Source organism: Onychostruthus taczanowskii, unplaced genomic scaffold (assembly GCF_017590055.1).
Source record: "Onychostruthus taczanowskii isolate IOZ18803 unplaced genomic scaffold, ASM1759005v1 scaffold57, whole genome shotgun sequence".
NCBI classification, from domain to species: Eukaryota; Metazoa; Chordata; class Aves; order Passeriformes; family Passeridae; genus Onychostruthus; species Onychostruthus taczanowskii.
In genome coordinates this window covers 2,072,805-2,084,266 of record NW_024503346.1, presented here as the reverse complement: position 1 = coordinate 2,084,266, position 11,462 = coordinate 2,072,805, and the positions used below count along the sequence as shown (strand labels likewise).

The 11,462-nt window shown below is 46.9% G+C and overlaps 1 protein-coding gene across 1 annotated transcript; it reads right to left on the bottom strand.

Annotated features, from left to right (window-relative positions):
• Nucleotides 1-2,642: 2,642 nt before the first annotated feature.
• On the bottom strand, nucleotides 2,643-5,240 carry PFDN4 (prefoldin subunit 4). The gene is made up of 4 exons (XM_041417804.1): nucleotides 5,085-5,240; nucleotides 3,890-3,997; nucleotides 3,304-3,447; nucleotides 2,643-3,064 (listed from the first exon to the last, which is right to left on the bottom strand). Exons 1-4 carry the CDS (start codon nucleotides 5,106-5,108, stop codon nucleotides 2,933-2,935), a joined length of 408 nt encoding a protein of 135 aa, XP_041273738.1. The 5' UTR covers nucleotides 5,109-5,240; the 3' UTR covers nucleotides 2,643-2,932.
• Between the last annotated feature and the right edge of the window lie 6,222 nt (nucleotides 5,241-11,462).

Sequence of the window (11,462 nt, the reverse complement as noted above, 5' to 3'; positions counted from 1 at the left end):
TCTCCTCCCTTTGCTGGGCTATGTTGAGAAATCCAACAGGAATTTTCCCTTAAGGAATGGCTGGGAGCAGCCCTGGCCTAGCCTGGAGTCCAACACTGAGCACATCCTGGTGCTCTACTCATGTTTGTGATTTTTTTATTCCATTTTTTATTCCACCTTTTATCATCTGGATGAAATTCCTCTTAATGCTGGGGGAACCCTTCCTGGCTGTGTTTGGTGTTCTGTGCAGCCCACCAGCAGCCAGAGTTTAATTAGAAAATAATTTGGTTTTCTGCATGACTCACACCATCTAAATAGAGACAAAGTTGGTTGTAAATAATTTTTGTCAGGCCTTATTATGCCTATATATATTCATATTTTTTTTTCTCTCTCATGAATCAGGCTATTAGAATAACATTAGAGAAATTATCTGAACCACTGACTCATGCAAACCAAACTGCTCAGTTCTGTTGTTCCTACAGAAATGTGGATTCAGTATTCAGAATTCAGTCTCTTTTTGCCCTTGGATGTGATTTTATTGCCACAAAATTATCAGTGCTTCAGATACACACCATTTCCTGTAATTACTGAATAATTATGCACCACATTGATATGGTGGAGTGTAAAGGGAGCCCAGATCTGCTCTAAAAAATGGGGATTAATAAAGGTTCCACTGGAGGGAAGATACAGAATCACAAACCAGGCTTGCAAATCCCCAAAGTGCAGGAATTGATCCCACTGTGCCTGACAGAGGTTTTACCAAGCTTTAAAAATCTGGGAGCTCCTTGACAGCAGGCACCAAAATGAGCTGAATTTCACCTGTATTTTACTGCTTTAATTGCTGCAGCCAAGTGAAAACCCAGCCATGGGTGACTCTGTGACTTGCAAAACAAAACTTGTATTAAAACTGTACTTTAAAACAAAATAAAGCTGATTCCATGAGTAAGGGATCCTCAGCCCAGTGCTCCAAAAGCCCCGAGATGAAAGAACAGCACTTTGTGACACATTTCACCCCCCAGGTGCCCCACAAGTCCCTTGCCAACACAGAGGACAATAAACTCTTGGAATTCCGACCAGGATATTTCCACATTTCTATTGCCAAGTGCACCTGAATGACTCGTGAGGTGTTCAGGGGTGAACAGAGCACCAGGGTTTGGTTCATGGGCTTCTGTCACAGTTCTCTTGTTCAGGTAAAGGAAACATTATTATTAGAGATAAGATTCCAATCTGCCAAAAATAAGAAGCCCTTAGAACATGGGGTGCTGAACAAAGTGCCAACTCAGGAACAATTGCAGATCTTCATGACAGAAAGGTTATTAAAAAGCAAAACAGGATGCTGTCAAATACTTCCAAGCAGCTGATGCACCATCTGCAAAGTCACTTCCACAATGACAACTCCAGAATAAAAAAAGTGTTTCCTGCATGTTCTGCTTTACACATATAAAAATACCAAATGATGGCTTGGCACAGGAGCTCTGCAAAATGCAAAAATTCAGAGGCTGAGCTGAAAAACGTTGAGATGTGATGACTTGCAAACAAAATTGGCCAGAGCACACGAGGAAATTGGACATCCCAGGTGCAAAAAAGCCCTCCCATTTCTGCAGCAAGGACTAAGCCAACAGGAAAAATGCACCACACCCATAAAACCCTAAAGGGAGAGAAAACAAGGGGAAAATCAGATCTGTGGCACTGAACAACCTTCCCTGAACACAGCACTGTGTTTATGGCCAATCCCAATTTTAGGATCAAAGAGCAGCAAGCTCTCCACACCCTGCCATGGCAGGAGGGCTGGAAATAAAATCATCATCAAATCATCTTCAAGGTCCCTTCCAACCCAAACCATTCCAAAATCTTTTATTTTTCCCCCACAAGGAAGCCACATCCATGCTGTGGCCTAGCTGGAAGTGCCAATCATTTGAAAGCCCTGCAGGGCTGTGAAATGCTCAGCACAGCAGTGACTCTGGAACTGTCACCATCCAATTAAAGCCCTGCAGCCAGAGCTGCTTCACCTCAGGCAGCAGTGGCACTGCCAGCCTGCCACGGGCTGGCCCAAAATTGGCATTCCCAGATCTCTGATGCCATCTGCTGGGTGCTCCTCGTTATGGGTCAAACTCCAGCAGTGAAGACACCACTCTTTTGTGTTTTCTTCGGTTATAAAGACAAATTAAGCCAATTAAGACATGTAAAAATTACATTTAACTCCTCCTAGTGATGGAGGCACAGATTAGGGATTGATGCTGACACTGCAACAAAACCTATGAACAACTGTGACATCAATTTGCTACAGGAACATGGACTTAGGAACTGTTCAGGAAAATTAGAAATTAAGACTCAGAATTGTGACTTGCAGCAGTTTTTGGATTCCCAAATACAAAGCAGTAAATGAGTGACTTTGGGGGCTCCAAAAGATTTTCCTCACTACCAAAGTGAGCTTTAAACAACCCTTGTTGGTGCCCTGGCAAATTCCTGACACCTGAGCTGAGGGTGAAACACAGAGGAGGAATTTAGGAGCTCCAGGAGGGCTCTCAGAAACACTTCAAGAGCATCACTCCCTCTGGTCCCCTGTATCACACAGCTTTTATCCAACAGCCACTCCAAAATTCCCTCCTTCCATTTGTTTTAAACCTTTTCACGAGTGGAAAACAAAACCCAGGGAAGTCCAATACATGCCTGGCTTTATTGCCTTAATAAACAATGCAGATATTCCAATCTTGATGCTTTACCAGCAATGTGAAGTCAGTGTTTTCCTGAATAAATAAATAACTGCAACAACCAAAATAAGAAAGTTCTTATATCATATAAAGAACATTACAGGGAAGTAAAAAAAACCAAAAAAAAACCAAACCAACAAAAAAGAAAGGGATGGATTTTCTGTTCTCAAATATAATTGCAGTAATGTTATCAAAACATTTAATAGCCTAAGGAAAAGTTGGGTGTTGTGTCTGGAAAAGCTTTAACTGTCCTCAGCCTCCAGATTGATGTTATTTCCAAACTTTGCATAGAGCTGAACTTTGAGGTCAGACAACACGCTCTGGATGGACTCCACCCGGGACTCCAGCGCTTCAATTTCCTCTTGTAAACTCCTCTGGAAAAGAAAAAAGAAATAAAAATCAGTTCTGCACAACAAACTGAGCCAGGTTTGTCAGCACACAGAACCAACAGAGAGGTGCCTCTTTTCCAACTCATCCCCAGGTCTGGCTGCAGGATTTATTGCTGGAGTGCCTTTGGAGCGACTCAGATCCCAAATCCAGCAGAGATTCCAGCCTGTGAGAGCTCCAGAGGATGCAGAGACCCCAGCCCAGTGCCCAGCACATCCAGACCAACCTTGGCCTCCTCCAGCATCTCCTGAGTCTCCTCCAGGGAGTGACTGATGAAGACATCCCCAATCTGGTAGGGAATCAGGTGGGAGTCAGCATCATCCAGCAGCATGATGTCATCACAGGCATCCTCCAGGTTCTGCAGCTGCTTCTGTGGGCCAGGACACAGAAAGAGGCTCCCTGGGCACAGCCTGCCATGGACACAGGGCTACAGCAGGCTAAGGAGCCCAGAGAGGCTGGATTTTGGGAACAAATCCCACCCAGCACCGGCACACCCCAGAGATCAGGTTCACAGCTGCAATTCAGCAACTCAAGCCAGCAGAAACTCCCAGTCAGCACTCATTATCTGTCATTAACACAATAATTAACTGTCCAGGCAAGGGGAATACAGCAGGTTTAAATGTCACTAATGTCTGATATTAGTGACACTTATTAATTAATCTGATATTTTACCATTTTCTACTTCCAAAGTATCAGAAATCTCATATCAGAACCCGAGCATTACATAAACTCACAGTAACTCACTGCTGCTAATTTCCTATGTTCCAGCTGAAAATCCAATGAAAAGCTCATGAGATCTGAAGCAAATATACCTTTTTCACTTCTATTTCTTCTTTCAGCTCTGTGATCCTGCTGGTGTTTCTTGCAAACTTGTTAATTTTCTGTTGATCCTCAAAGGTGACATTGACATCTTCTGCAGCCTGTGAGGAGGAGAGGTCAAAATGATGATTTGAGTTCTTACATTACCTTGAGTCTCCCTGCAAGGATACTCCTACAAAGTGATGGAAAATAATCTGAGAGCCACCACACTCTGCTTATGCACCTGGCTGCTCCAAGTGCCTCTTTGAGGACGCCAGAAATACCCACATTTAGCTGGGTACATCCAATTAAAACTCTGGCCAACCACAGCATCCTAAAGGAAAGGTTTCATGGCTGAACTGGACACCCTGCTCTGCTCTGCAGAGAGACCAGGAGATGTCAGAGATGAACAGGAGCAGTTAGTGACTGGCAAAGCAGAATGGCTTCAAAGTGACAGAGAGGAGGGTTGGATGGGATATTGGGCAGGAATTGTTCCCTGGCACAGGTGCCCAGAGCAGCTGTGGCTGCCCCAGGATCCCTGGCAGTGCCCAAGGCCGGGCTGGACAGGGCTGGAGCAGTTTGGGACATTGGGAGGTGTCCCTGCCATGGCAGGGGTGGGATGATGGAACGAGATGAATTTTAAGCTCCTTTCCAACCCATGATGATGACGACTCCATAATTAACCACCCTCCCAGAGAATAAATTTCTCCTCACATCCACCGTGCCCCTGCCCTTGTTGTTTACCGGCAGAGGCTTCGCAACGCCACTGACACCGCGGGACAAGCGCAGTGCCACAGCCCCATCCCAGAGCCCCATCCCAGAGCCCGGTGCCACAGCCCGATCCCAGAGCCCGGTGCCACAGCCCGATCCCAGAGCCCGGTGCCACAGCCCGACCCCAGAGCCCGGTGCCAGAGCCCCATCCCAGAGCCCGGTGCCACAGCGCGGTGCCAAAGCCCCATCCCAGAGCCCGGTGCCAGAGCCCGGTGCCACAGCCTCATCCCAGAGCCCGATCCCAGCGCCCTCAGCTCCCCAGCGGCGGCCGCGCCGGGCCGGGCAGGGCTTGACCCGGCCGCGTCCGGGGCTGCGGGAGGTAGCGGGACACAGCGGCCCGGGGGGCAGTGGAGGATCGGGGAGGGATCGAATTCCTCCCGGAAGGGACCAAATCCTGCTCCAAAGGACCGAATCGCCCCCGGCCCGCTCCCCACTCACCGCCTTCTTCATGGTGGCGGCCATGTTGGCGCTGAACCATCCATGAGGGGCTGAACCATCCGCCCTCCTCGCAGAGGAGGAGCAGCGGGCATGGGAAAAGAAGAAAGAGGAGGGAAAATTCCAGGAAACGGTCGGGACCCTGCGAAAATTGGGGATTGTCTCTATTCGCACCGCTCGCAGCGCGTCGGGATGTCCCGAGCGGCCTCGGGGAACGGAATGACTGTGAAGGCACCCCCACGGCACTTGGTACGGCCCGAAGGGAGGGGCGGGAGCGGCTTCGGGGCGCTGGTCCGCCAGGGGGCGCCCTGAGACGGGAATGGATGGGATCCATGGGATGGGAGAGTAGGAGAGTGGGAGAGTGGGACAGTGGGACAGGGGGATAGTGGGATGGGATAATGGGATAGTGGGATTGTGGGATCCATGAGATAATGGGATAGTGGGATAATGGGATAGTGGGATAGTGGGATGCATGGGGTGGGATATTGGGATAATGGGATATTGGGATATTGGGATCCATGGGATACAATATTGGGATAATGGGATAGTGTGATATTGGGATATTTGGATCCATAGGGGGGATAACAGGATGGGATAATGGGATGGGATGGGATAAGGGGATATAATAACAGGATGGGATGGGATAAAGGGATGGGATGGGATGGGATAACGGGATGTAATAATAGGATGGGATGGGATAAAGGGATGGGATGGGACAGGATACTTATTTCTATAATAGTGCCTGAAATAAAATGATTTTTGTTTGGTTGGGTTGGTTTTTTTTTTCAGTTCGAAATGGCTGCTCATTTCAAAACTCCTGTTCCAAACCAGTAGGAAAGACAGAATAATAAAAGATATTTTGGGTGGCCCTCAGGCTGACGTTACATTTTATTTTGGTGCATCACCATCATCACAGTGCCTCGTTTCCCACTGAGGGAAGAAGTGCATTACCAAATTTTTCCCCAGAGAACCACATTATTACTAACTTCTATAAAAACATAATCCCAGCTCTAAGCCTCTCTTTTCCTCTGAAAGCAAACTCTCATCCCTCTGGCCGTGCTCGTGCTCTTCCCGAAGGATCCTGCTAGGAAAGGACACAGCTGAGCCCTGGTTATTTCCCTGGCTGCATCCTCTGCGCAGCACAGGCAGCCAGAGCAATCTCCCTCAAGAGAAAAGGAGTGGATTTCACAAGAATCCGATGACTCCAAGGCTTTGAAAAGCAATCTCTTTTCTCCCACACGCTCGGGCAAGCTCTGTGGGGTGAGCCTCGCCAAGAGCAACTCACTGCAGACCTCTCTTATGTAAATAAAAGTGAAAACAGCTCACGAGTGCAGCCAGCCCGCGAGGAGCGAGAGGAACCCGCTGAACCCAGTGCCCTCGCTCCTCTCCCAGTTGCATAAAGGACTTGCTCCTTCTTGCTCTGCTCCCTGTGCTGTTTGGCTTCCCCTTGCTGGGATCCCTTCCACGCCCTGCCCTCATCTCACGGCTCCTCTTGGGTTATTTGCAATTTTCTCCTGCCTTGCTGGAGCCCTCTGCAGCCCAGCTCGGTGGGGAAGAGCGTTCCCATGCTTCTGCTGCCAGACCTTTGGAGTTCCCAAACTCTTCTCCCCTTTCCCTGAAGCTCCACAGACCTTCCTCAGGCCTTGGTGATCGTGGAACCCCCACACACCAACACGGTTTGGGAATTCCAGGTGCGCTGGGAATGGGGATGAAGTGGTGCACTTTGAACTTTGAGGTGGATGAAGGGGATCACTTGGAGCAAAAGCCACACAAATTTGTCCTGTTTCAGTTGTGCCAGCACAGCAAAGGAAGTGGCAGTGCTCTGACATTCCCAATATTTGGGATTTATTGTGGAGTGCAGTCCTTGTGTCTGCCCTTCTTGTACCAGCATTGCAGGGGGAATGGAGGGTAAAGAAAAAAGTCCTTTTCTAAGGGTGTTCATCTTTCCCAAAAAAGACCTTAATGAGACAGCTCCTAATTATTTATATGGCAAATCTCCCAGTGAGGATCTTTTCATTATTTTGCAATCTGAGGGAAGGAAGGCAGACTTTCTCACCTTTCTACCCTCATTCTTTCAAAATACCTTGTGTTAGTCAAAAGCAACCTCACCATCTCACCATTCCAGCCTCCTCTATATTCACACCTATTCAATATCAGTTATTAAATTTCATTAGGTTCAGGGACAACTCCCACTAACCCTTCAAAGCTGGCGTGGGATGCTTCCAGGGATCCCTAAATGCTGCTGCTTTTAAAAATAAATAAATACAAAAGCTTCTAGCCTCCTGTTCAAAGAGAAATATTCAGCCTGGGACAGTGACTGTTGCACAAACCCTTCACCTCCCCTCCCTGCTCAGGCAGGGCAATATTGCTAAAAGAGACAAGAAACTGTAACACCCCAGCAAATGACTCTAATTTCCAGAAAAAAAAATGCAAAACCTGCCAAGTCCTGAGAAATTCCAAGCTGACTGTCAGGGCATCTTGTCCTGGACCTCGATTTCTTGCTCTGCTCTCACCATTTTCTCTCTGATTATCCCAGGCAAGCTCCTCTCTAGAGGATGCAGCGTGTGGAGCATTGCTTGCCCATCTAAAGCAGATAATAAATGTTTCTTCACCAAAAATATGGTCCAGTTTTTATTTTTTAACCAAACTTTGCTTGATTTAAGTCAAGAAACCTTTTCATTTTCTTGAACCACTGATTTAGAGGCTCCCTCAGAGTGTGGCAATGTTTATGGCTGAGGTGGGTATCTCCACGCAGGGCATGGCCAGCTGCAGGATTCCTGGGCTGCTGGAATTTGAGTCTTCATCCACTGCTGCTGTCATCTCGGAGAAGAGTCATCATCCAGCAGGTGAGATAAGAAGAGGAGTTTGGTGTTAAAAGCCAGTATTTGAGTGAAAATAGAATAAAGGTTTCTTTTTGCTTTCATTTCATGGTGAACATGGAGAACTTGGAGATCTCAGTTTTCAAAGCCATTTCAGTTTCTCTTCTGGAGAATGGGAATTACTGTACTTTCCCAACAATATTTACAAGACTCGAATATCCTCAGCTGGAAAGAGAATTGAAGGAATTAACATGGAATTAAAGGTGTGTAAACAAACATGAGCAAACCCTGCAATAACAAGCAGAGCTTGCAAGTTGCAATCCATTTGCCTTCCCCACATTGTGAAATACCTTCCTGTGACACTCTCCCTGTTAATCTCCTCCTGTGGCACTTCAGCACTTTGTATTAATTTAGGAAATTCAGAGATTTCACAAAACTTTTAAGGCCAAATTAGCAAAAATCTTTTCCCAAGCAGGAGAAAGAGCAGAGGCCAGGAGACAGGAATTGTGCAATATGTCACAGAGCAAACCTCCAGGAGTTACAGGCATTAAGAGAGAAAATCCACTCCCAACATAAAGCTGTTCCCCACTGAGGAGTTATTTTGGTGATATTTGATGTACTTGAAGTGAACTACATGAAAAACACTCAGGTCACTTTCCATGAGCTCCAAGGTTTTGATCTGGAAGTTCAGAAGTTGTTTTTAATGAGCTTCCCAAGCACACCTCAGTCCCTTAAATCTAGGGCAGGAGCTCTGAGTTTGATGGGATTTCCAATGTTTATTCAAATATGTTACAATTATTTCCAAAAAATTAGGACCAGAAATTGAATCAGCTCAGAAGGCACCTCTAAAACTTGGAATAATTAAATATTTAGTGGTGGAAAAATCTGAGCCAGCTGTGTGTACCTGCACAGCAGATCTTCCACAAAAGCATCCCACTGGCACATGGTTCTTCAAGGAATATTCTCTCCTGACATCCAAGAGAGCAGAAATCAAACCAAGAGCAAAAGAGAAGCACAGAAAAATCAGTTCTTCAGTTTTGATCTTCTGCTGTTTCCTGGTCTTTGACCCAAAATTCCTCCTTGCCATAGTGGAGAAGTGAAGAGAGTTTTCCATTTTCCACTCCCAGCTGCCTTTTGCTGTTATATTGGAAAATATTGGGAAGTCTTGTGGATGGACACCTGTGGGATGGTGGTGACACCTTCACAGTTCAGGTGCCTCAGTGGGGGAATACACCAAAAATTCAGCTCAGAAACACTTTTCCGGATTTTGTCTTGGAACTGATGCCTTGTGCAGGCTGCCCTAGAGCAGAGGCTGGACAGAGCTACAGAATAAAGCAGGGATTTATGAAAAGGATCTCCTCCATGGATCCACCTTGGGCAGCACAAGAGCCCAGCCAGGGCTGCACCCAAGATGAACCCAAATGGTCCCAAAATGCACGATGGTCACAGGGTCTCTCCCTGGGATCAGCTCTGCTCCATGTGCACATTGCAGTTCAGTGTCCAATTCCAGCTCAGCCCCTGCACTCCCACCCTGCTTGTTTTTCTCTCTCCAGCCCACGGGGTTTGTGCTCCTGGGCTGAGATTTGGATCATTTGTCCTTGGTGCCCAGCTGGAGCAGGAATTGTTTTGTCTCCCTGCTCTGTGCACAGAGCTCACCATCTCCTGATATGAAGCTCAGAACTACAAACTGAAGCAGCACATAACCTGAAAATGCCAAAACCTGAGACATAACCCTTGATAGGTTAACTGAACATTAAAGCTTGGGTTTGAGATCTCTTAAAAAGGAGGGAAGAAGGGGAGGTTGCAAACACCCTTGGACTTGCACTTGAGCAGGAACTGAGGAATCACTTTCTGTCCCAGCTCCCAGCACACCAACTTCCCTGCCAGGGACTTACAGCCACAGGAGTGAAACACAAGCCTTTCCATTCTGTCATTCAAAAAGAGCCTCAGAGAGAGAGGATTTCACATTAACAGGGTGGTTTCCTCCCCATAGCTGTGAAGAACATGGAAAAATTGACCTGTGCCCAGTTTAGTCTTGACTTGCCTGTTCCAGACTCTTCAAAGACATCGTTTCACAGGCACGAAGCTGTGACCCTTCAAATGAGTTCATTCTCATTCTTTAAATAGGCAGAGTGCACAAATTGTCTCTTCTTGTCTGGTTTCTCAGAACTCATCACTGAATGGAGCCTGAGCTGCCTACAAGGACAGGGAGATGTGTTTCAGTAGCACTGCTCCAAAGCAAAGAGAATGGGATTGTGGTGTCCCCCCACAAAAAACCACAAACCTTTGAACCAACTTTAACTTTAAAGCCTGACTGGGAAGTGCTCTGACCCTGTGGCCCACCAAGGATGATCCCATTGCAGGAAATCACCTGGGAAGGATGTACAGAACTCCCAGAAAAATTCTGGTGTATTTTCTTTTCTGTGGTACATTTTCTCTCTGCTGATCACTGCTGCCTTGGTCTTTGCATTGTTATTAATTTGACTTTTAGATGTGTGCCTTTTTGTGTCAAATCCATCTTCTGATCATGCTCTGTCCAACACACCCAGAGTGTCTGCACACTCTGCTTCTGCCACCCCCTCACATGAAGGGGATTAGAGCCAAGTTACAAAAGGTACTTGGGAAAGAAGGGAAAAGGTAGCGTGGGGTGCAAGAAAATCAAATCCCCGTTGTAGCCAAGCTGTCTTTCCTGGAAATCCTCTGGATTACAGGTAGCTCTGTCTTGCAGCAGGATCCAACTCCTCTTCTCTTCTCTTCTCTTCTCTTCTCTTCTCTTCTCTTCTCTTCTCTTCTCTTCTCTTCTCTTTCTCTTTCTCTTTCTCTTTCTCTTCTCTTCCTCCTTTACCTGTTCTTGCTCTTCTCAGCCTCAAACTTTTCAAGCTTTTCTATGCAGTTTCTGATTAAAAGACTGGGTGGGATTCACTCATTTTTGTCAGGATTTAATGGCTAACAACACTCACAGTGAAGGGAATTTTGCCTTCCCCGGTGATGCCCACATGACCTTTTCTGGTTACTCAACCAGAGAGGGTAAGGGCAGTTCACACCCCACAACTTCTTGTTCCTCAGCTCCCTGCACTTTCTTATTCCGTCTTTTTAAAGTGCAAATGCTGCGGGAAAACTGAACTACTCTGCGCTCTGCAGGACGAACACCACAGCCCTCCGTGCTCACGCGGGTGCTCGGACTCTAAAAACAAAACAAAAAAAAAAAAAAAAAAAAAAAAAAAAAACAAAAAAACAAAAAAAAAAAAAAAAAAAAAAAAAAAAAAAAAAAAAAAAAAAAAAAAAAAAAAAAAAAAAAAAAAAAAAAAAAAAAAAAAAAAAAAAAGAGAGAACGAGAGAGCTACGGGACCGCCCGCACGAACGAAAGGCAAGGAGCGGAGCGGCTGCCCGCGGCGGGGCCACTGCTGCGTCCCCGGGGACCGATCCCCGCATCCCCGGATCCCGGCGGGTCCCACCCGCTCATCACCGGATCCCAATGGGTCCGATCCCCCCATCCCCGGATCCCGGCGGGTCCTCACCGGATCCCAATGGGTCCGATCCCCCCATCCCCGGATCCCGGCGG

Bases quoted from the DNA above. Each gene is read 5' to 3' on its own strand.
- PFDN4 (XM_041417804.1), bottom strand. From the start codon at position 5,108: ATGGCCGCCACCATGAAGAAGGCG. The intron at 3,998-5,084 runs GTGAGTGGGGAG...TCCTCCTCACAG, and splicing joins CCGCCACCATGAAGAAGGCG to GCTGCAGAAGATGTCAATGT. The intron at 3,448-3,889 runs GTATATTTGCTT...CCTGGCCCACAG, and splicing joins AAGAAATAGAAGTGAAAAAG to AAGCAGCTGCAGAACCTGGA.